At 44.4% G+C, this 21,287-nt stretch overlaps 2 protein-coding genes across 10 annotated transcripts in view; both read right to left on the bottom strand.

Moving 5' to 3' along the window:
- The window catches only part of LOC106576156 (metallophosphoesterase domain-containing protein 1), a 49,295-nt gene extending 34,090 nt beyond the window's left edge, over positions 1–15,205 (bottom strand). For all 3 annotated transcript variants that reach the window (XR_006760120.2, XR_014381172.1, XM_014153102.3), the window contains exons 1-3: positions 14,929–15,205; positions 10,208–10,671; positions 9,354–9,535 (exon numbers count right to left, since the gene is read on the bottom strand). Coding sequence is in view for 1 of the 3 variants with exons in the window: in XM_014153102.3 (XP_014008577.1) it covers positions 9,354–9,535; positions 10,208–10,380 (355 nt within the window). In the remaining 2 variants the exon portion in view is untranslated. The remainder of the gene's footprint in view (positions 1–9,353; positions 9,536–10,207; positions 10,672–14,928) is intronic.
- Positions 15,206–16,622: 1,417 nt separating this feature from the next.
- The window catches only part of LOC106576154 (signal peptide, CUB and EGF-like domain-containing protein 1), a 176,270-nt gene continuing 171,605 nt past the window's right edge, over positions 16,623–21,287 (bottom strand). For all 7 annotated transcript variants that reach the window (XM_014153088.3, XM_045699776.2, XM_014153094.3 and 4 more), the window contains 4 exons: positions 20,449–20,646; positions 20,079–20,231; positions 19,817–19,896; positions 16,623–19,674 (listed from right to left, as the gene is read on the bottom strand). In XM_014153088.3, the coding sequence (XP_014008563.1) occupies positions 19,522–19,674; positions 19,817–19,896; positions 20,079–20,231; positions 20,449–20,646 (584 nt within the window). In that variant the 3' untranslated portion in view covers positions 16,623–19,521. The remainder of the gene's footprint in view (positions 19,675–19,816; positions 19,897–20,078; positions 20,232–20,448; positions 20,647–21,287) is intronic.

Here is a 21,287-nt window from a genome sequence, read left to right as displayed (position 1 = left end):
AGGCATTGCCAACTAATTGGTGGATGATGTCATTGGAAACTTATCTTCCTCAAACTTTTTTTTTACTAGAAAATGCACCATTTTCACATCTGTTGATGTTGTTGGTGGTGCTGGAGATGATGAATGTTGAAATGTCCTTTTTAAGAAGATAAGCCTCCAGATACCCCTGGAGCAAGGACAACAGCAGAAGTTGGAACTCACAGAACACTCGAAGCCTGATGTTCCATTTGCAGATGATCAGATAGAGGCTGTCAAAAAGCCCAGGTTAAAGACATCGGGGATTCGGAGCTCCTTCACAGCAGTGGCCAAAGCATTTAATTGCACCCCTGTGGCCAAGGACTGAGGCAACACCTAGAATGTCATCATTTCCTATTTGTCCTACTTCCATTCCCATTTCCTCTGTCGCTTTTTCTTAAAACTTTTGAAATGAAGGACCTCTTAACAAAAAACACTGACCCAGTATATAAATTCAATTATGTCTGTTACCCTAGGTAGGATGTAACCGGATAGAATCCATCAAATACGTTCACTGGCCCTCAGTTAGGAGGGGCGTTAGGTTGACTGGAGTGAAACATACCTCGTTCAATAAACACGCCCCCGCATCCACCTCCATTCATTCAAGTTTTATGGGTGACATTTTAAATCATGTTTGGTGAAAGGCTGAATCTGCATATTGTATGACTAGGATTATGGCCAGGAGTGTTTCCTGACTACATGACCTTATCAGGAAAAACTCCTGGTCCTATGTACTTTATGAACACCACCAGTGATCAAAACATGATGTTCTTCCAATGAGTCAAAGCAGGCCGTGCTTATCTCTCTTTATCAAACAGAATCTCCATACAGGCACAGTGGAGCAATGTATCAACGCTCAAATACCATTCCACAATACAGTCACTCTCCCACATCCACAAAGCACACACACACACACACAATAACTCACTCAAACACAAAACTAGATGAAGGAAGATGAACGCGATGCTTTTGGAAAAGAGAAAGGAAGGTAAGAGACGAGAGAGAGAGAGAGAGAGAGAGAGAGAGAGAGAGAGAGAGAAAGAGGCAGAGGGACTAATCCAAATATGCAGGCAGCGGAGCACTGTCTGCTGCTGTTAGCAACCATCTTTTCCCAACTTTTGTCTTAGATTTCAAAAGCTGCTTTCAAGCAACAAATAGTTTACATTTCCCTGTGAATCACCAGCACAAAGCAGCCAGCCTTCTCTGTGTTTCAGTTCAAAAGAAGTAATCAAATAAAAACACATGTACACACACACACACACACACAGTAAAACACACTCAAAAACACGCACAACACTTCTGTCTAAGTCTAAAGCTTGTCTAAGCAGCCCTGCACTACAAAAGACACTGCAGAGGCACTCTCTCTGCATCCCTCCCTCCCCCTCTCTCTCCATCCCTCAGCCTCCCTTTATCCCTCTCATTTCATCCCTCACTGTCCAGTGTGTGTGTGTGTGTGTGTGTGTGTGTGTGGTTTATTACAGACCCAGTGCTAACAGGGTTAGTTAAGGGGAGTGATCTGCTGTCTGAACGGACCTGTGCTTGACTAGATACAGTGGAATGTGCTCTATACTGGCCTTTACAATAACCCCCAAATCCTCAATATCCTAGACGCCGAGGAGGGTGGTTAGTCTGTGTGTCTGTGTGTGAAGCTTCCGGCGCTCCAGCCACCATTGTTCCGGTGTTCCGATGGGTGGTCCTTGCCCTTTGAAGAGGAAAATCCCTGTTTTGACCAAATCCATGGCATGTTGAGGGGGATTACTGCCCTTTGTGTGTGTGTGTCTGTGTGTCTGTGTGTCTGTGTGTGTGTGTGTGTGTGTGTGTGTGTACACGTGTTTGTCTGTAAGTCCAACTTGTTCTAGCTGCCCATCGACATAACAGTGTGTATCTACCAGTACTTACTATAATGTCTCCTGCACATTCAATCAAGTCATTCTATGCCATAACAGCCTAGTTGCATTGGTCTGTCTACAGAAGCAATAACTACTGTTTATAAGAAAAAAGACATGTTGAGACTCAACCTGGATTAGCATTACAACGCCCATTCAGTGTGTGTGTGTGTGTGTGTGTGTGTGTGTGTGTCTAATCCCTCCCACCTGAACATGAAGCCATGAGGAAAATACACTCTCCTGTTTAAACACCACCCACACACCGCAGTGGCACATACACAATCGAAAACACACAAACACACAAAAACACAAGGGACTAAGCAAGCAACGCATCCAAAACACACACTCTGCCCTCACAGAGTACATCCCAGTAATCACACACACACATTTCATTTGCACCCGCAACCTAAATGCAAATCCGACAAAGATGGTAACACCATCTCCGGTCTAGTAGGTGGTCTCTGTCATTCCTGTCACTCTCTCTCTTCATCTCTCGTTTCAGTCTTTCTCTCTTGCTGTTCCACTTCCATACCAAGCCTAGCACATACAGAAGACACAGCAGCAAAATAGCAGCCTGTCCTGTTCTTTGTCACACAATGTCACATCAATATTCATCCACTGAAAAGGGTGATGAGTCAGAATACAGCCAGAGACAGAGACACCCCACTGGGCACGCATTACGCTGAACTCAAAAGGGACTTTTTTTTCTTACTAGCTCCGACCTTGCTGATAGCTACTTTATTGAAGAAAAATATACTTACTATGACTGAGATATGTGGTTATCCAACCTAGCTACACCACACGACCAAATGTATGTGGACACCTGGTCATTGAACATCTCATTCCAAAATCATGGGCATTAATATGGAGTTGGTCCCCCCTTTGCTGCTATAACAGCCTCCACTCTTCTGGGAAGGCTTTCCACTAGATGTTGGAATATTGCTGCGGGGACTTGCATCCGATCAGCCACAAGAGCATTAGTGAGGTCGGGCACCGATGTTGGGCGATTAGGACTGGCTTGCAGTCGGCGTTCCAATTCATCCCAAAGGTGTTTGATGGTGTTGAGGTCAGGGCTCTGTGCAGCCCAGTCAAGTTCTTACACACCAATCTCGACAAACTATTTCTGTACGGACCTCACTTTGGGCATGGGGGCATTGTCATGCTGAAACAGGAAAGGGCCTTCCCCAAACTGTTGCCACAAAGTTGGAAGCACAGAATCGTCTAGCGTTAACATTTCCCTTCACTGGAACTAATAGGCCTAGCCCGAACCATGAAAAACAGCCCCAGACGATTATCCCTGCCCCACCAAACTTTACAGTTAGCACTATGCATTGGGGTAGGTAGCGTACTCCTGACATCCGTCAAACCCAGATTTGTCCGTTGAACTGCCAAATGGTGAAGCGTGATTCATCACTCCAGCAAACGTGTATTCACTGCTCCAGAGTCCAATGGCGGCAAACTTTACACCACTCCAGTTGACACTTGGCACTGCCCATGGTGATCTTAGGCTTGTGTGCGGCTGCTCGGCCATGGAAAACCATTTCATGAAGCTACCGACAAACAGTTCTTGTTGCTGATGTTGTTTCCAGAGGCAGCTTGCAACTCGGTAGTGGGTGTTGCATTAGAGGACAGAATTTTTATGCGCTACAGCATTTGCCGGTCCTGTTCTGTGAGATTGTGTGACCTACCACTTCGTGGCTGAGCCGTTGTTTCTCCTAGACGTTTCCACTTCACAATAGCAGCACTTACAGTGGACCGGGGCAAAACGAGCAGGGCAGAAATTTGACGAACTGTCTTGTTGGAAAGGTGGCATCCTATGACGGTGCCACATTGAAAGTCACTGAGCTCTCCAGTAAGGCCATTCTACTGTCAATGTTTGTCTATGGAGATTGCATGGCTGTGTGCTCGATTTTATACACCTGTCAGCAACAGGTGTGGCTGAAATAGCTGAATCCACTAATTTGAAGGGGCGTCTACATACTTGTATATATAGTGTATCTTAAGATGAATATAGTTTCCAAGATCATTAAAAATACAAACTTTACTTAATTGTAACCGACCTAAAAAGTTAGAACCAAGACCCCCTCCTCATCCACACCTCTGCAAACTCCCCCATGTGGTCCCCCAATTTATCTTAGGCATGCGCCAGTGTCAGCACCAGCAACATAGCTCTGGGCTCCGTACACCCCACCCCCTGCATCTGATGCTTCCTGGCTTTCCACACTGCCACTTTCACCTGCCCCAACAAGTAATTACCTAGACAGTCTCTTCATCTGTTGACTACACTAAATGTAGGTCCCCTCCAACGTACACCAGTGTCACGTCCTGACCCTAGTGAGACGTCATTTTCTATAGTCGAGTAGGTCAGGGCGTGACAGGGGGTGTTTTGTGTTTTTCTATGTTTTGTATTTCTATGTTTATGTTCTAGGTTTCTATTTCTATGTTGGTTTTTTGGGGGTTGATCTCCAATTGGAGGCAACTGGTCCTTGTTGTCTCTGATTGGAGATCATATTTAAGTAGGGGTTTTTCTTCCTGGGGTTTGTGGGTTATTATATTTTGAGTAGTGTTTGTTTCTCTCTGCGTCACGGTTTGTTGTTTTGTCGATCCAGTTATTTATGTATTGCAAAGTTTCACGGATTTAATAAAATGTGGAACTACAACCACGCTGCACTTTGGTCTGCTCCTTTCGACAGCCGTGACAGAATAACCCACCACAAAAGGACCAAGCAGCGTGGTAAGGAATGAACCTGGGAAGAGATTCTGGACGGTAAAGGACCCGGGAGGCAGGCTGGGGAGTATTGCCGCCCGAGGGAGGAGATTGAGGCAGCTAAAGCAGAGCGGCGTTATTATGAGGCGCTGTACAAGTGCGAGAGACAGCCCCCCCCATTGGCACACGGGGAGATTGGCAGAGTCAGGTTGGAGACCTGAGCCAACTCCCCGTGCTTACTGTGGAGGGCGAGTGACCGAACAAGCACCATGTTATGCTGAGATACGCACTGTGTCGCCAGTGCGCAGCTACAGCCCGGTGCGCTCGGTGCAAGCTCCTCACAAGTGCCGTGCTAGAGTTGGCATTCAGCCAGGAAGGACTATGCCTGCTCAGCGTTCCTGGTCTCCGGTGCGTCTTCTCGGCCCAGGTTATCCTGCGCCAGCTCTACGCACGGTACTCCCAGTTCGCCAACACAAACCTGTGCGACCTGTCACAACGCCTCGCGCTTGTCGGGCTACGGAGTTTATCCAGCCAGGATGGGTTGTGCCAGCCATAAGCTCCAGATCTCCAGCGCCTCCATGACCCAGTATACCCTGTGCCTGCTCTGCGCACCTGGCCTCCGGCGACGCTCTCCAGTCCGGAGCATCCAGCGATGTTCCCTAGTCCGGAGCCTCCAGCGACGTTCCCTAGTCCGGAGCCTCCAGCGACGTTCCCTAGTCCAGAACTCCCAGCGATGTTCCCTAGTCCGGTGAGACCTATTCCAGCTCCACGAAGGAAGCCTCCAGCGACGTTCCCTAGTCCAGAACTCCCAGAGACGTTCCCTAGTCCAGAACTCCCAGCGACGTTCCCTAGTCCAGTGAGAGCTATTCCAGCTCCACGAATGAAGCCTCCAGTGATGATCTATGGTCCGAAGCCTGTAGAGATGATCCATGGCAAGAAGCCTGTAGGGATGATCCATGGCCCGGAGCCTGTAGGGATAACCCATGGCAAGAAGCCTGTAGGGATGATCCATGGCACGAAGCCTCCAGTGATGATCCATGGCGCGGAACCTGTAGAGATGATCCATGGCACGGAGCCTGCAGTGACGGTCCACAGTTCGGAACCTCCTGAGACAGCCTACAGTCCGGAACCTCCTGAGACGGCCTACAGTCCGGAACCTCCTGAGACGGTCCACAGTCCGGAACCTCCTGAGACGGTCCACAGTCCGGAACCTCCTGAGACAGCATACAGTCCAGAACCTCCTGAGACGGTCTACAGTCCGGAACCTTCTGAGACGGCCCACAGTCCGGAACCTTCTGAGACAGTCCACAGTCCGGAACCTCCTGAGACGGTCTACAGTCCGGAACCTTCTGAGATGGCCTACAGTCCGGAACCTCCTGAGAAGTTCCCCAGTCCAGGGTCTTCAGCGACGGCCTGCAGCCCAGAGTCTTCAGCGGCGGCCTGCAGCCCAGAACCTCCAGCGGCGGCCTGCAGCCCAGAACCTCCAGGGTGTTTTGTGTTTTTCTATGTTTTGTATTTCTATGTTTATGTTCTAGGTTTCTATTTCTATGTTTTTTGGGGGGGGTTGATCTCCAATTGGAGGCAGCTGGTCCTCGTTGTCTCTGATTGGAGATCATATTTAAGTAGGGGTTTTTCTTCCTGGGGTTTGTGGGTTATTATATTTTGAGTAGTGTTTGTTTCTCTCTGCGTCACGGTTTGTTGTTTTGTCGATTCAGTTATTTATGTATTGCAAAGTTTCACCGATGTAATAACATGTGGAACTACAACCACGCTGCACTTTGGTCTGCTCCGTTCGACAGCCGTGACAACCAGCCCCAATGGACATAGAAACAACAAGTGCTGCACTGTCTCCTCCTCCCCACTGGTGGATCAAGGTGAGAGAGAGAGAGAGAGAGAAGCCTGGGAAGAGAAAGACAGCACTCATGAAATGTTTATGATGGTATTTTCTATTACTGAGAGGGTTGGGGGGGGGGGGGTCATGAAGTGGACACAGAGTTCCTACATTGCAATCACATCATAGGAGTCAGCCATCTATTATTCAGGAGAAAAGGGGAGCAGAGGGGAACAGGCGCTAAATAAAGAGTAGTACCCTAGACACAGGAGTCTCTACAACCCAGAAGAGAGACACCCAGAGAGAGACACCCAGAGAGAGACAGGGAGAGACACAGGGAGAGACACAGGGAGAGACACAGAGAGAGACACAGAGAGAGACACAGAGAGAGACACAGAGAGAGACACAGAGAGAGACATAGAGAGAGACACAGAGAGAGACATAGAGAGAGACACAGAGAGAGACACAGAGAGAAACACCCAGAGAGACACAGAGTCAGAGAGAGAGAGACACAGAGAGAGACACAGGGAGAGACACACACACAGACACACACACACACACAGAGCCACAGACAGACAGACAGACAGACAGACAGACAGACAGACAGACAGACAGACAGACAGACAGACAGACAGACAGACAGACAGACAGACAGACAGACAGACAGACAGACAGACAGACAGACGCACAGAGAGAGACACAGGGAGAGAGACAGAGAGAGACAGAGAGAGACAGAGATATGGGAAGATGTGCAAATACAGAGAGTAAAAGACCAAGGTAGAGATAGAAACAAGGGAAATAAGAGTTAAAGAGCAAAAGAGAGGGAAAGAAAGGAATGGACAGGGGAATAAAGAGAAGTGAGAGAGAAAAGAGGAGTATAGAGCAGAAAGTTAAGAATGAAAGCAGCTCCACTCTTGACCCCTGTTGCACCCAGAATCACAAAGAGATCGATATTTAACTGGTGATGGAGAGCAGGCGGCAGCACAGAGAACATCTAGTCCTGGATACAGGCCCCGCTCCGCGAACCCCCCCCCCCCCCCCCCCCCCATCACGTGATGAATGAAGATGCCACTGAAATCTAAAGCAGAACCTTCTCTTTCTCATATCCACACGCAGGGACGTTATGCACACACGCACTGCAACGCCACCCCTGACTTAATGTATAGTACAGGTTCATCATATGGTTTGCGTCTTCTGTGTAATTTTTCTAACCTGTATTGATTCATACTGGGCTGTGAAGTGTTAGCAGCATCAGTGTGTGTGTGTGAGAATACACTGTATTAGAAGCATTGAAAGGTGATCAAAGAGAGCGTTATTGGAAAAAATTGGACTGAAGTGGTGCTATATATCCTCTGTGTCTACCTCTCGCCTTCTACCTATTCTCTCTCCCTTTTCTCTCCTCTCGGCATCTCTTCATCCTTCTTCTCCTTCTCCAGTTAATCTGACACCGTGCCTAAGAAATCATGATTACATGCCCTACCACCAAACCAGGTCTTTCTTAGAATCCACAAAAGTCATTTTCACTAAAACAACAAGATCTCTGTCTTCTGGGTCTCAAGGGACCAAAGCTGAGGATAACCAGCTAAAGATAGACCTTCCATGGGATGAAGTTCAACTCTACCTCCCCATCTTCCCCGCTGTCTTCTACAGTCCTCTCCTCTTCTCTCCCTCTCTCCCCCCCTCTTCTCCTCCTCTCCTGCAGTGTGCACCAGCTCTGACAAAGCCTTGAGCCCCTGCCAGAAGAACCGGGAGGAGCCTTCCTGCTAAAAATACTGAGAGAAGAAACGGAGGGAGCTGCCACGATGCCAAGAGGAGAGAGAGAGAAAAAGAGAGACCATATCTTCATAAAGGGAGAGATAGAGGAAGGGATAGAAGAAAAAGGGAGGGAATCAGACAAAAGAAAAACGAAGGAAAAGACAGAAGGAAAGTAAGAAAGAGAAGACAGACTTTCAGACAAAGGGTGAGAGGAAAGAAAGGATGGTTGGAATGAGTGTGTTCACCTGGCAATATGACAGAGAGAGAGAGAGAGAGAGAGAGCGAGAGCGAGACAGATAGAGAGAAAGAGAATGGAACAGTAGAAGAATACAGATTATAAATATTTATACAAGCGAGCAGGAGAGAAAGACAGCTACAGGAAAAGGAGAAAGAGAGAAACTTCATAAGGCACACCGGGTGCGTTTGGCGGGTTTTATCTTCCTAGTAGTCTCTCCCGCCAGTCGAGGCGCGGGGCGAGCAGGTTTTCAGCTCGCGCTCCCCGTCGACTAGCCTTGGGGGGGCTGCGCTGCCATCCCGTCTCCCCCCTGTTCCCCCCTCGAGCTTCATCCTTATCCCTCTGCTCTCCGCCCCCTCTCCTCCCATCGCAAAGAGACAGGCGCTGGAAATAGGAATCACTGCAGCACGCTGGCTGGGGCAGCACACGGCTAAGAGTTCCAATGTTCTGGTTTTTACAACATCTCTTAGAGCTAACGTTGGGTTCATGTTTTATGAAGACAGTAACAGTGACGTGTGCCAACTATAATGTCACTGCTCTAAGTAAGTAACATGAACACAGTGGGCAGTTTCTTTTGCTCTTCTCTGTTTCATCTTTTTATCTCTTTTTCATTAGGTATCCCTCCATCCATGACATATTTTCTTTAAAGTTGAATGAAAAACACATTTTCTCATTTAATTTGTGTGTAATACATATAAATATTTTCACTGGTGGCACTGGGTTTTGAGTAAGCTAAAAACACTCTGGAACTTCTCAATGTCCATTTCTCATTTCACTACAACAGCAATAAACAAGGAAGAAAAATAATTCAAATAAGATCTATCACATTTTAAAAGAAATAGTGCACCATTTCAAAAAACTAAAATCTGTAGTACTAAACTTTGATGTTGTGTGATGTTGCTTAATGTGATTGGTCAGTCTTACCTAGCCAATCATTGAACTTCTTGACCTCAGAGGGCAGGCCCAGCTCTGTGAAGTCTCCAGCATGGATGAACACGTCTCCATAAGGCATCTGAATGGCATCCGTACGGGAGTGGGTGTCTGAGATACACACAAAACGGGTGTAACCTGGCGGCTTGGGAGTGTCGTGGGGCAGGGGGTCCACCCTAAAGTAGAGCGAGAACGAAGGAGAGAGAGATAGAAAGACAATGGGAAAGATAAACAATGGGAAGTCTCAAAATGAAGAAGCAGAGTTGCGGTGTTAATGTGGTCTGGATCAGTATCCATCACCATCCCTTATAGAAAGTTAAAAAAGAGAGAGAAAAAGAGAGAAATTAACAGAGGGAAAAAACTGTGAGAGGTCAGCCACAACAAAGGCGAAGGAATGGTAGAAAAAAGAAAGAAAAGCACAGATAGAGAAAGAGGAGTCCTGTGGGAGTTTCCGTGAGTGTGCAGCAGCCCCAGAGAGTCTCCAGAGGGAGAAGGGAGCTGGTGAATAACAGTGGCCCACTTTAGTGAGCTCTCCTCCAGGTACACAGCCAGCCCTCAACACTCCACCATCACACAGAGACCGAAAGAAGGAAAGAGAGACAGAGCGAAATGGAATGAGAGAGCAAATAACAGCATGCAGAGAGGATGAGTCTCAAAGAAAAAGAAAGAGGGGGAAAGGGGAGAGACAGAAATAGAGGAATAGAGGAGGGCTTGGGAACGGAGATAGACAGAGACCAGGTGTCAGAACATACGTAGTGTGTATCTGTATGCCAGCATATGTGTATGTACATGTATATCTGCAGGGGTGTGCGTCTGCCTGCCTGCATGCGTGTATGTGTTCTACTTACATGTGTACGTGCGGGGGCTGGAAGCGTCCCTGGTTGATGTTGTAGAAGGTGAAGGCCTGGGTGGGGTTGGTGCTGTATTCATCCACCTCCACGGCCGCCCTGCCTGGCGCCCGCTGGGCCTGGGACTGCTGCTGCCGCCGCGCAGCCATGATCTCTGACAGGGTGAAGGCCATGCTTCTGGAGACTGGGCCTGGACCGCTACTGGGCTGGGGAAGAGGTGGGTTGGGCTGGGGCTGACCCACTCTGGGCTGGCCTGGGGTAGACGTGGTCTGGCCTGGGCTGGAGGTGGCCTGGTCCTGGCACACACAGTAGTTAGGACTGGGAGTGAGGCCTGCTGGAGCGGTCAGGGTTGCGGGGTGGCTCACCAGAGAGAGGCCCTCTGTCACAGCTTGGCCCACCTCGGAGAAACTCTGCTGGGTTGCTGAGCGAGCATGTCCCCCCTCCACCTCCGTGTCCCCCTACTCCTGCACACACAGAGAACAGAACCACTGAGTGGAATACAACGCCAATCTGAAACGCAGTTAAGAATGTAAATAAAACACAATCCACCAAAGCAACATAACCCAACCCCTAAGAGCATCTAAGGCTTTTACACTGTCAAGCAGATATCACATTTACTACTGCCTTTAAATTACAGCTCCGCTAATGGGATTCTAGTCGGATTTCATATGGATCCTGTAAGATGGTGAGGGAGGGATGTACGGAGGAAGGAGGCTGATAATTTGGGGATGAGTGGAGGAGCTGGATTTATCCTGGATTGTGCTGCTATGTCAGTGTGCCATCTCATTCATGTGAAAACGGCCACACACAACCCATTTCATAATTACACACACTTAACACCACGACTCACACAGGCATACTCTTGTGTGTGTCCATGCATGTATATGTGTGTGTGTGTGTGTGAGAGAGAGAGAGAGAGAGAGAGAGTGGGGCAGTGCCAGAAGTCCTCACACTGAGTGAATGAGAGCAGAAGGGTGCATTGGCAGATGCTGAGAGCATGGTACACAGTGAGAATAGAAGAGGATTACACTGGGACTAGGAACAAAGGAAACGGGCCGTATTAACATGAACAGGACCTTGACTACAGGAAGAATGATGAAGACGTAGCAGAGAACATGGTGAAGAGGGACGGTTTGATAAATGAATAGGCGTGAGGTGGAATTGATTGATGCATTCTCTTCCTCGGCACAGACGACAGACACTCAGATTTAACGACTGTGAGAAGTAGTCCCATAAAATTGTGCGACAATGTTCCTTCGTTTCACTCGTAGGCTATTCCACTCCCTGGTACGGACACACACCATTAGTCATGTATGTAGGTTAGATTCTTTATGCTGTGTAAAAATGGACTGTGTATGTGTGTGTGTATGTATATATATGTGTGTGTAGGCTACAAGTCCTGTTGACAGGCTATGACTGATGCCTACAAGGCTATAGCATACAGCACTGAGTGTGCACGTCTGGCTCAATTTGAATTTGACAAGGCATTGGCAGCATTCACACCTGTCCCATGCTAACATAGTGAGAGAGGGGCACAGCCATTAAATGAGAACCACTCAATCAAATGAATAGAACAAACATTACAAAATCTCAATTTGACAAAGTAATTCACATCTGATTAATAAGACAATCAAGAGCCACTTCCAAGTAATCTCGCATTAAACAAGCAGTTGATTTGTCTGTCTAATTGAGACATTTTATATGAAGGTTTGGTTTCTTGTTTTCACAATAATTGTCATTCATTTTAATTATGTCCAGTTATCTCACTAAATCTTACTAAACTAAATTACAAACAAATCAATGAAAACAGATATAATGTCAAGCCTTCATTCTGGGGTGTTAGCCGACTTCAGAAGGCTATTTTGTGTAGTTTAGAAGAGCATAGTCACCAAAACACAAAGGCATGGAGATTAAATAGTTGTCTTTGTCTTTCTTAATGTTAATAATATTGTAAATTGTTCAAATGAAAACTATATATGTAAGACATTGCTTTTTTGGTGTTAGTTGTATTTAGGACCCCAAATAAACTCTCACCAACCACTTGAGGAGTTGTTGGCAAATCTGTTAGGCTATGTAGCATACGGTGGTTCTGCTATTTGGATCTAGCATCAAACACAGAGTAATGTGATACATTGCCTTCAGAAATGATTCATATACCCTTGACTCATTCCACATTTTGTTGTGTTACTGCCTTAATTCAAATACCCCATAATCAAAGTGAAAACATGTTTTTAGAAATGTTTCCAAATTTATTGAAAATGAAATATAGAAATATCAAATTTACATAAGTATTCACACCCCTGAGTCAATACTTTGTAGAAGCCCCTTTGGCAGCGATTATTATATCTTTTTTTATTTAACCTTTATTTAACTAAACAAGTCAGTTAAGAACAAATTCTACCAAAAAGCCAAAAGGCCTCCTGCGGGGGACGTGGGCCTGGGATTAATAATAAATACAATATAAATACAGGACAAAACACAGATTACAACAAGCAAGACAAGACAACACACAGATTACAGCTGTGAGTCTTTCTGGGCTTTCCCCACCTGGATTGTTCTACATTTGCCCATTATTCTTTTCTAAATTCTTAAAGGTCTGTCAAATTGGTTGTTGATCATTGCTAGACAACCATTTTCAGGTCTTGCCATAGATTTTCAAGTAGATTTAAGTCAAAACTGTAACTCGGCCACTCGGGAACATTCACTGTACACTTGGTAAGCTCCATTACGTTTATTTTTTTATCCTGAAAAACTCCTGTCCTTAACGATTACAATCATACCCATAACATGATGTTGCCACCATTATGCTTGAGAATATGGAGAGTGGTACTCAGTAATGTGTTGTATTGGATTTGCCCCAAACATAACACTTTGTATTCCGGACAAAAAGTGAATTACTTTGCCACATTTCTTCATTATTACTTTAGTGCCTTGTTGCAAACAGGATGCATGCTTTGGAATATGTTTATTCTGTACAGGCTTCTGTCTTTTCGCTCTGTCAATTAGGTTACCGTAATTTCCGGACTATTAAGCGCACCTGAATATAAGCCGCACCCACTGAATTTTTTAAAATATATTATTTTGAACATAAATAAGCCGTACATGTCTATAAGCCGCAGGTGCCTACCGGTACATTGAAACAAATGAACTTTACACAGGCTTTAACGAAACACGGCTTGTAACAAAAATAAATAGGCTTTAACGAAACATGGCTTGTAACAAAAATAAATAGGCTTTAACGAAACACGGCTTGTAACAAAAATAAATAATTAGCAGTAAGCTTTAGTTGTCTTTTTGCACTGAGTCAATTCCTCACGCTGCTGTTTCCAACGTCTTATCATCGACTCATTAAGACCAAGCTCCCGTGCAGCAGCTCTATTTCCTTTTCCAACAGCCAGATCAATCGCCTTCAACTTGAAAGCTGCATCATATGCATTTCTCCGTGTTTTTGCCATGATGAGGGTGACAAAATGACTACCGTAATAAATTTGAGAGCGCTCGATTTAATCTAAACAGTAAACAAAAAAGTTGTTTGACCTTAACCCGTTGGGCAATTTCATTGGTCTAATGAAAGCTTCATGCCGCCAAAAAAATGAGCACTTCACAGAATGTGTATTTTTTGGAGAAAAAAAAATTGAAAGTGGGAAAAATCCATATATTAGCCGCGTCATTGTTTAAGCCGCGAGGTTCAAAGCATGAGAAAAAAGTTGCGGCTTATAGTCCGGAATTGACGGTAGTATTCTGGAGTAACTACAATGTTGTTGAGCCATCCTCAGTTTTCTCCTTTCACAGCCATTCAACTCTATAACTGTTTTAAAGTCACCATTGGCCTCATGGGTAGAAATCCATGAGCAGTTTCCTTCCTCTCCGGCAACTGGGTTTGTTAGGAAGGATGTCCATATATTTGTAGTGACTGGGTGTATTGATACACCATCCAAAGTGTAATTAATAACTTCACCATTCTCAAAGGTATATTCAATGTATTTTTTTTACCCATCTACCAATAGGTGCCCATCTTTGAGAGGCATTGGAAAACCTCCCTGGTCTTTGTGGTTTAATCTGTGTTTGAAATTCACTACTCGACTGAGGGTCCTTACAGAACATTTTAGGTGTGTGATACAGAGATTAGGTAGTCGTTCAACAATAATGTTAAACACTATTATTGCACACAGAGTGAGTCCATGCAACTTATTATGTGACTTGTTAAGGAAATTTACTCCTGAATTTATTTAGGCTTGCCATAAGAAAGGAGTTGAATACTTATTGCCTCAAGACATTTCAGCTTTTCATTTTTTATTAATTTGTAAAAATGTCGAAAAACATAATTCCACGTTGACATTATGGGGTATTGTGTGTAGTAGACCAGTGTCCCCCACAAAAAAATCAATATTTAATCAATTTTAAACTCAGGCTGTAACAACATGTGGAAAAAAAGTCAAGCGTTGTGAATACTTTCTGATTTCACTGTACATCATGAAAGCATTCCGGTGGACAACCTAAAACAGAAGAGAGTGGCAGTGTCCACAATCACCATCTTGGGCTAGATTTACCAGACATCAGGCTACATGAAGTAAAACACATTTCCGATAGAAAAACATACACATTAGAATAGAAATCCAAAATCTGTTTCGGATTGTCATCATACTAATCCTGTAGCCTGCCACACAAAACATAGGCAACACCAATTTGCACGCAAGCAGACACCGCGGCACCTAACCTACCTGGGTTCGCCCCGGTCTCCCGGTCGGATGAGCTGAGCCTGTCCGGTTAGGGATGAACCAGTGAAGTCCCGTGGGTCTGATAGAGGAGCGGACGGCGGAGGGGGAGCAGCTAGCGAGTTGCGCTGGTCTGTTTGAAAGTGCAGCGCGTGGTGCTCAGTTTAACGCTTTGGCTCTCGCGGAAACACTTAATCTCCCGCCTCTTGTGCTGAATGTGCTCGAGCTGTGTGTCTTCCCGCCTCTCCCTGGTATGTTCTGGAGCCTTCTGTTGGATGAACAGCTCAATGTGCGAAGGGGAGGTCTGAGCACGAATCAATTCATGTCTGACAGACAGTTTGAGCCAGCATACAATATCAGAGATTCGTCTCTGTTTTTTTCTAGCGTTTCATCTATCACAGATGCAGAATTAAACTGCATTTCTTTAAGATCAATGTAGAACCATCGATTTGGTGATAAATGACATACATTGTACTTTATATTTTCACATTTGGCCTAGTTTCATCCTTACCATAGCCCTGTGTTTCTCAAACCTCTTATGGATTAGTTTACCCCAAGCCAGTTACACTGACTTTTATGTATTGTAGTACAAGCACACCTGAGTCAAGTTGGTCAACTAATCATTAGGCTATTTGAGTCGGGTGTGCTAGTTCTGGAATACATCAAATAAATTGACTGAAAATAATGCAAGATGACATGATGGATGTCTGCAACCCAAATGACCTTGGTTTCAGGGGAACTTGTAATTATTTTCAACAGATTACAGTTGCAAAGAAATACTATGAAAACGTATTCTCCTTAACCTACATTTACCATTTTACAAATAGGAATGGCTCCAAAAGTACACCTACAATTTACAAGAATCATCATGTTGCAAATTTGGACATAGAATAGTAGACATAGCTGATGTCTTTATAATATGTGTAAATGCGCCAATGCCTAGTTAAACATTTGTTGTCTTTGGAGACTAGGGCCTATTACTATACTCAACTACTCTTGAAAACATAATTTAAAATAAGAAGCTGAAGTCAATGAAAAACAAACTAGATGTCCTCAATCTAAACTCTGACTTTAATTAATTAATACACAATGAACTTTAAAAATGGATGCCGGTGCCGAAAGAGAAATATTGTAAGAAAAGAGGAGAGGCATGAAGATAAGGCCTTATCTACACATTTGCCACTCTCTCATTTGCCTGGAGATTCTCAGCGTTGATAACGTCCTGTAAAGTTCAAAATAAATCACCAGATTTGGCTGTCAGACTCATTTAATACTGCAGCTACTGTAAGAAACAACAATGCTAACTTGGCTGTGATGTGAATTCAGCCAGACTTCTTACACAGCCTCCAATAGGTTCTTCCAATAGATGCTGGATTTATGGAATAAAGGTGCAGAGTAGGATCATTGAATACTGCATTTATGTGTTCAAGAAAATACATCTTACAAGAAAATAAACTTTGACTCAGTGTCAATTTGCACTTAGGTTTGTTTGTGTGTTGTCTTTATCCTCAGAACGGTTATCCTCGTTTTGAGAAAAGTCCAATATAGGCAATGTCAGCTACATTTTCAGGAAACATATTTCAGTCTGTGTAAGATGCCCTGCAGTCACACATGGAGACAAAAGATGCTAGATAATATAGAAAAGGTCAAAGTAAAGTGTAACAAGTAACATTTAAACAAGGGCAGATCACAGAGCATGGTGGAGTTGTTTTTCTGCTACTGTTTTATTTGAATTTGTTCTTTACTGGATTTTCATGGACCAAACAATGGCAAAACACTGTGATACAGTTTCTCTCTTTGGGTACAACCGACTAACACGAACGTTAAAATTATCCCTCTATAAAATGGACTAAAGTACCAACATACAGTATCTCTCTTTCTCCACCTCGATCTCACAAGCTACTCACACACGGACACACGCTGTCTCACTTGCTCACACACATACACAGAACATGCACTCTTTCTGTATCACACTGTCTCACACGCGCACACACACATCCACACACACACACACACACACACACACACACACACACACACACACACACACACACACACACACACACACACACACACACACAAAATAGAATACATTCTCAGGAAAAGTCAATCATAAAAAATGTTACATTTCATACCGATTTTCATCATCATCATCATCATCAAACACACTAAACGCCCAAAACATCCCTCAACAGGAAGTGGGTGCACTGTACCAACATTAGCTACACCTCTGCAGGCGACAACCATTTTGAGTGGACTGAGTGAACAAACACCTTGGTTGTATCTGAAAACATTAGCTGTCAAATCCATGCTTCCTCCGCCCTTGTTAGCTCAATTCCACTCAAAGCTCATTGGAATAGAGGTTGCGAGGTCCCTCCCCCGGACCACCTCCTCCAATGGGCTTTGATTTGACGACTAGTAACATTTTCTGACACAACTCTATACACAACAGTGGGGGTTACGATTAGACTAGAATGAACAGGTCCTGGATCAGTGCTAGGGCACAATGCAGAATTTATGAATGAATGACTATATCTGATCCCATATCAGTGGCCTTCAGTATATGGCCTCTAGGTTAGAAGATACAAGACATATAATTATGCTTATCATCCTTGTGCCCAGCACAAAGAATTTAAGTTGTTTATAACCGTGTAGTAGCGGTGTATTAGCAGTTTAATAGGTCTGTAATAGATGTGCTGTATAGGCAATTATAAACTGGGTGGTTCGAGCCCTGAATGCTGATTGGCTGACAGCCGTGGTATATCAGACATCATAAACTGGGTGCTTCGAGCCCTGAATGCTGATTGGCTAACAGCCGTGGTTTATCAGACAGTATGCTACAGGTATGACAGATTTTTTTTTTTACTGCTGTAATTACGTTGGTAACCAGTTTATAATAGCAATAAGTCACCTCAGGGGTTTGTGGTATATTGCCAATATACCACAGCTAAGGGCCTTATTGCTTAAACGGACTCTTACAAGGGGGAGAACAATGAAAGTGTAATTTTGTCAGAACGTTTGACTAGTTGAGGTCAGTTTGGGCGCTTTCTGGGTTATGGTTACAGTTGCAAGTGCTATGTACATACAGATACTCTCATAGACATCACAATACTTTCAAACAGACCTCTGTCTCTCTGCTACTACATTCACCTCCAAATCAACAGTCTCCTCATCATACAATACATATTTTCTCCACTTGCATTGTGCAGAAATATAAACAAACTAACATATTTGTTACAGATATTAAATCAACAGTCTAGGTTGATGACTTACAGAAACTGGGAGAAGTCCAAATAGGACAGATTGAGAGTGGACACTCGTAAAAAGCAGGTGGTTTTGAGTGTGCACTTAGTGCCATCATATAAGAAGCTTTACACAAAACACCCCTTTTCTCTGGCAGCTAGTCAGGAGGGTCTTAAAGGGATGAGGCAGAGTTAGGAGAAGGGAGCACACTCACTCACAGCTAAAATAGTAGTGGGTCGTTAAGGACATTTCATTTTAAATTATTACTTACTGGCAATACTGCTTTTCAGGCCAAATGGGTAAATTTGATGGTGTCTGTCTAAACAATTGAACACTGGGGGTTTTTGTGGTGAGAACAAAACGGGACATATTTTTGTCTCTCTCTTTGCTACAACCAAGGTAAAACATTTCTATACAACACAAAACAGAAGGAAAAATGTAAGTTAGATTTTTTTTCTACAGTTTACAATATAAAATTCAAGTGCAATTAAAGTTCCAAATATTAGTTACATCACATACATTTCTCTCTATAGTAACGTCTGTTACTTGCAGGTAGTTTTTTCATCTTGTTATATATCTTTAAAAAAAAGTGACTTTTTGGAAAAATCTAACTTATTTGTTCACTGTACTCAGTTTGAGGTGGAATGGTCTGGGATGCTGAAATCAGAAATATCTTTCGAAATAATTTCCCATGTGAAAATGTTGATGTAAAATATGATTTATGTGCACCCATCGTTTTTTTTTGTGCACGCCAGGGGCCTTTTAAAATAACAAAATAAAGATAGATCTATGTACCTGCGTGTGACGTCACTCTCGCACACCATCTACGTGCACATACGTATGTTCACACAAACACAAATATACATACGTACATACAAACACATACATTTTACTTGTAGCCAACATGTCTGTACGTACATATATATCAAACATCCATGTTGTGGGCTTCTGCAAGTTCTAACACATATAAATATAACCAAAAGAACAACAACATCAGAAAAACAAACCAAACCAAAACAGAAGTATAAGGGAAAAGCTGGAAAGTTAAAACGAGGACTGCAGAAAAAAAGACAAAAGAGGGAGAGACGGTTCTCTGTTCCTGTGCAGAGAATGCTGGGATAGCGAGCAGGAGGAACTCTGGGTAGGGTTGGGGGTGTAGGGGGGTGTAAGAGAAGTGTTTCAGAGTAGAGGGTGTAGAAGAGAGGGCTAGATTTGCGGGGGGGGGGGGGGGTTGTAGGAGAGACGTAGGGGTATAGACTTGGGGATTAGAAGACATATGGGGATGTTGACAGGGTAAGGACGTAGGTGAAGGGTAGGGAGGAGTAGATGGTGGAAAGGGGGCGTAGGATAAGCAGCTTATTTGTACGGCCGTAGGAACCGTGTGACTTTGGAGCGCAGCAGCTTGATGAACGAGCGGGGGAACATGTCTTTGGACTCCTGTGCCGTGTACCTGAAGTAGTTCTGGGGGTGAGCCAGAACATCAAACAGGGCTTTGATCAGTTTTTTATCCTGCATGGAGGAGAGGGAGAGGGAGGGAGAGACAGAGAGAGGGAGTTATCAGTGAAGATAATATACTATACACCGTATAGTATTATCTATTAATTACAATAATATAATATACAGTAATTGGACATAATGGAGAATTGCTTACTTTCAGTATCTCTTGGTGATTCTCTGATGCGTAGAGTCTGCCGTCCCGGACAATGTCCTCTATCAGCTGCTGGTAGTCCTCTTCAAAACAACAGACAGGAAGAAACACAGGGTTACATTACTCAGCTGACACAAAAAGTGTATTAAGATTCCACCATCAAACACACCTTGTCACACTGTACATTAGAGTTGATTTAATAAGGCACAGGTGAATGTTAGGGAGTCTGAGCAGCTTAGAAGTGTAGAAGCTACAGCAGACTGACCATCGTAGGTCACATATGGGACTTGGAAGCCCTTGCCACTGTTGCCCTCATTGGACTTGAACTGGATCCAGAGCTTGCGGGAGCGGGAGGTGAAGGCGATTGGCCGCTCGTATGTCTGACACGTCTCATAGGTGGTGATGGAGGTGGGCAGGGCTAAGGGAAGAAGAGGGAGCGGCTACATTTAATTGACAGACAGATGGACCAACCAAGAGTTTGGAATCAGCTGAAATAATACTTGACGAATATTAAAATAGCAAGATAGACTAACTACAATAATGTAACAATCTAATTGGCTGGCTAGCTGATGAAATTAAATATCACGCTGTCTGATTGGCTGGCACAGTAAGAATGATTTCCTGGTTGTGCCTACCACTCTTCCTCATGACGAGCACGTCTCCACACTCGTCTTCAATGGGGAGGAAGATCTCAGGCACCACGATGAGGATGCGTCTCTTGTGAGGGGGGTTGATGGTCCAGATACAGTCTACATTGGACGGGTAGTCCCCGGGGTAGTTAGGAGACTCAATAAAGCCTGTAAAGTCCCCCAGCTCACCCCCACACACCTGGTCTAAGACACGGAGAAGAGACTTGGATGAGTCAGGGAGCACTGGAGACTATGGCTTTGAATTGAACTAATTTAGCAGCAAGGAACATGTCTATAGCTTAGAGCAGTGGTTCCCAAACTGTGGGGTGAGGGGTCGGCAGGACGCCTCATTTGTTTGTTGTTTTTTTGTAATAGTAGAATGCACAAGGTGACATGTCTAAATTGGGTTGTGCATCATCAGTTCCTCTTGTCATGTTAGTCATTACATACCTTACAGAGCTATTTATAACTTGTCAGAAATGTCCAGATTAACTAACCCATGCCAGCTACTGTTTTTATATTTAGGCTTTTTAGTCCACAGATATTGTTGTAATTTTTTTGTCACTCAAATATCACATGAATACACATTAGACATGGCAAAATGTATAGGATTGCACGAAAATGTGCTTCAAAACTGAAACATTTTCTTTGAACCCCATGACAAAATGTGAAGAATTGCAGGAAATAAGCTTTAAACCTGCAAAATTCTCTCCAGTGTGAACAGTTTGCCATGAACAGTGATGTGCCTTTAATAATAGACGTGACGCACGCAGGGGGCCGCGGAATGTTCCCCAATGCTGGAAGGGAGGCCCCGAGTCAAAACGTTTCAGAATTCCTGGCTTAGA

Source organism: Salmo salar, chromosome 17 (genome assembly GCF_965601325.2).
Source record: "Salmo salar chromosome 17, fSalSal1, whole genome shotgun sequence".
Lineage (NCBI taxonomy): Eukaryota > Metazoa > Chordata > Actinopteri > Salmoniformes > Salmonidae > Salmo > Salmo salar.
Note: the sequence above shows the minus strand (reverse complement) of the source record. Positions and strands in the feature narration are given on the sequence as shown.